Genomic DNA, 2,328 nt, shown 5'->3' on the forward strand with positions numbered 1-2,328 from the left:
TCCCTCCCTCTCTCTGACACTCCCTCCCCCTCCCTCTCTCTCTCCCTCACTCCCCCTCCCTCCCTCCCTTTCTCTGACCCTCCCTCTCTGTCGCTGACTCTTCAACCTCCCTCAGGAGCCAGTGTCTCCTCCTTCTCACTTAAGTCCTATCACTCCTGTTGGGAGTGAGCTGGGTGGTGATGGGGGGGTTGGGGAGGGAGGGATGGGAACGTGGGACTGTGGTGGATGGGGGAGGGATGGGGTGAGTGAGGATGGTCGTGCTGGTGCTGTGACATTCCGAAGTGAGGGATTCCAGCCACAGTCTCCCTGTCTCCTGTGTTGCTGTCCCTCAGTATGACGCTGTGAGGATTAACCAGCTGTACGAACAGGCGAGGTGGGCTGTACTGCTGGAGGAGATCGAGTGTACCGAGGAGGAGATGATGATGTTCGCAGCCCTACAGGTAATCATCAAGTCTATCCGGGGTAAAGCTCCCTCTACACCGTCCCCCCATCAAACACTCCCAGGACAGGGACAGCACGGGGTTAGATACAGAGTAAAGCTTCCTCTACACTGTCCCCCATCAAACACCCCCCAGGACAGGGACAGCACAGGGTTAGATACAAAGTAAAGCTCCCTCTACACTGTCCCCCATCAAACACTCGCCAGGGACAGGGACAGCCCGGGGTTAGATACAGAGTAGAGCTCCCTCTACACTGACAACCCCATCAAACACTCCCAGGACAGGGACAGCACTGGGTTAGATACAAGGTAAAGCTTTCTCTACACTGACACCCCCATCAAACACTCCCAGGACAGGGACAGCACAGGGTTAGATACAGAGTAAAGCTCCCTTTACACTGTCCCCCATCAAACACTCCCCAGGACAGGGACAGCACGGGGTTAGATACAGAGTAAAGCTCCCTCTACACTGTCCCCCATCAAACACATCCCAGGGACAGGGACAGCACGGGGTTAGATACAGAGTAAAGCTTCCTCTACACTGTCCCCCATCAAACACTCCCAGGGACAGGGACAGCACGGGGTTAGATACAGAGTAAAGAGCCCTCTACACCGTACCCCCATCAAACACTCCCAGGACAGGGACAGCACGGGGTTAGATACAGAGTAAAGCGCCCTCTACACTGTCCCCCATCAAACACTTGCCAGGGACAGGGACAGCCCGGGGTTAGATACAGAGTAGAGCTTCCTCTACACTGACACCCCCATCAAACACTCCCAGGACAGGGACAGCACGGGGTTAGATACAGGGTAAAGCTTCCTCTACACTGACACCCCCATCAAACACTCCCAGGACAGGGACAGCACGGGGTTAGATACAGAGTAAAGCTCCCTTTACACNGTCCCCCCATCAAACACTCCCAGGGACAGAGACAGCACGGGGTTAGATACAGAGTAAAGCTCCCTCTACACCGTCCCCCCATCAAACACTCCCAGGGACAGAGACAGCACGGGGTTAGATACAGAGTAAAGCTCCCTCTACACTGTCCCCCCATCAAACACTCCCAGGGACAGAGACAGCACGGGGTTAGATACAGAGTAAAGCTCCCTCTACACTGTCCCCCCATCAAACACTCCCAGGGACAGGGACAGCACGGGGTTAGATACAGGGGAATGCTCAGTGTTGCTCTCGCTCTCTGAGTGAACGTGTTTCGGTGTGAATCCACAGTATCACATTAACAAGCGTTCCCGGTCGGGGGAGACGGAGGAGGTGTCCCAGGATCCGGAGCTGGACGATGTGGAAGCTGCTCTCTCCACACTCGAGGTCAAACTCGAGGGATCTAACACCAAGGACGTCCTGGTAAGGCCGAGTTGGGATGGGATGGGATGGGATGGGCCAGGATGGGATGGGATGGGATGGACCAGGGTGGGATGGGATTGGCCGGATTGGGATGGGATGGGATGGGCCAGGCCGGGTTGGAATGGGATGGGATGGACCAGGGTGGGATGGGATTGGCCGGATCGGGATGGACTGGGATGGGATGGGATGGGATGGGATGGGAGGGAGCCTGTCCGTGCCTGGTCACTATAGAAAGCACTGGGTGTGTTTGTGTGAGACTGAGACTCCAGCTCTGGATCACCCATCCCCACCTTCCCGACTTTACCCACACACCGCCCCCCCCCACCAAACAAACTCCCATCATGGAATCATACAGCACAGAAGAGGCCCTTTGGCCCATCCAGTCTGACCTGCCAAATCAACACCATTCCCTCTTAGCCACACCAGCCTTGAATGTGATGCTGTTTCAGGTGCACATCCCAGTGTCCTTCAAAGGGCATGAGCTTCCCCACCCCCACCCCACCGTCCCCATCCACGCCCCTCCCGGACA

The 2,328-nt window shown here is 56.5% G+C and overlaps 1 protein-coding gene across 1 annotated transcript in view; it reads left to right on the forward strand.

Annotated features, from left to right (window-relative positions):
* The window catches only part of LOC122546368 (fermitin family homolog 1-like), a gene marked incomplete at its 3' end in the record, with an annotated part of 6,589 nt that extends 4,780 nt beyond the window's left edge, over positions 1-1,809 (forward strand). Inside the window, exons 3-4 of the mRNA XM_043685101.1 lie at positions 333-440; positions 1,668-1,809. Coding sequence (XP_043541036.1) covers positions 333-440; positions 1,668-1,809 — 250 coding nt within the window. The remainder of the gene's footprint in view (positions 1-332; positions 441-1,667) is intronic.
* Between the last annotated feature and the right edge of the window lie 519 nt (positions 1,810-2,328).

Source organism: Chiloscyllium plagiosum, unplaced genomic scaffold (assembly GCF_004010195.1).
Source record: "Chiloscyllium plagiosum isolate BGI_BamShark_2017 unplaced genomic scaffold, ASM401019v2 scaf_6551, whole genome shotgun sequence".
NCBI lineage: Eukaryota > Metazoa > Chordata > Chondrichthyes > Orectolobiformes > Hemiscylliidae > Chiloscyllium > Chiloscyllium plagiosum.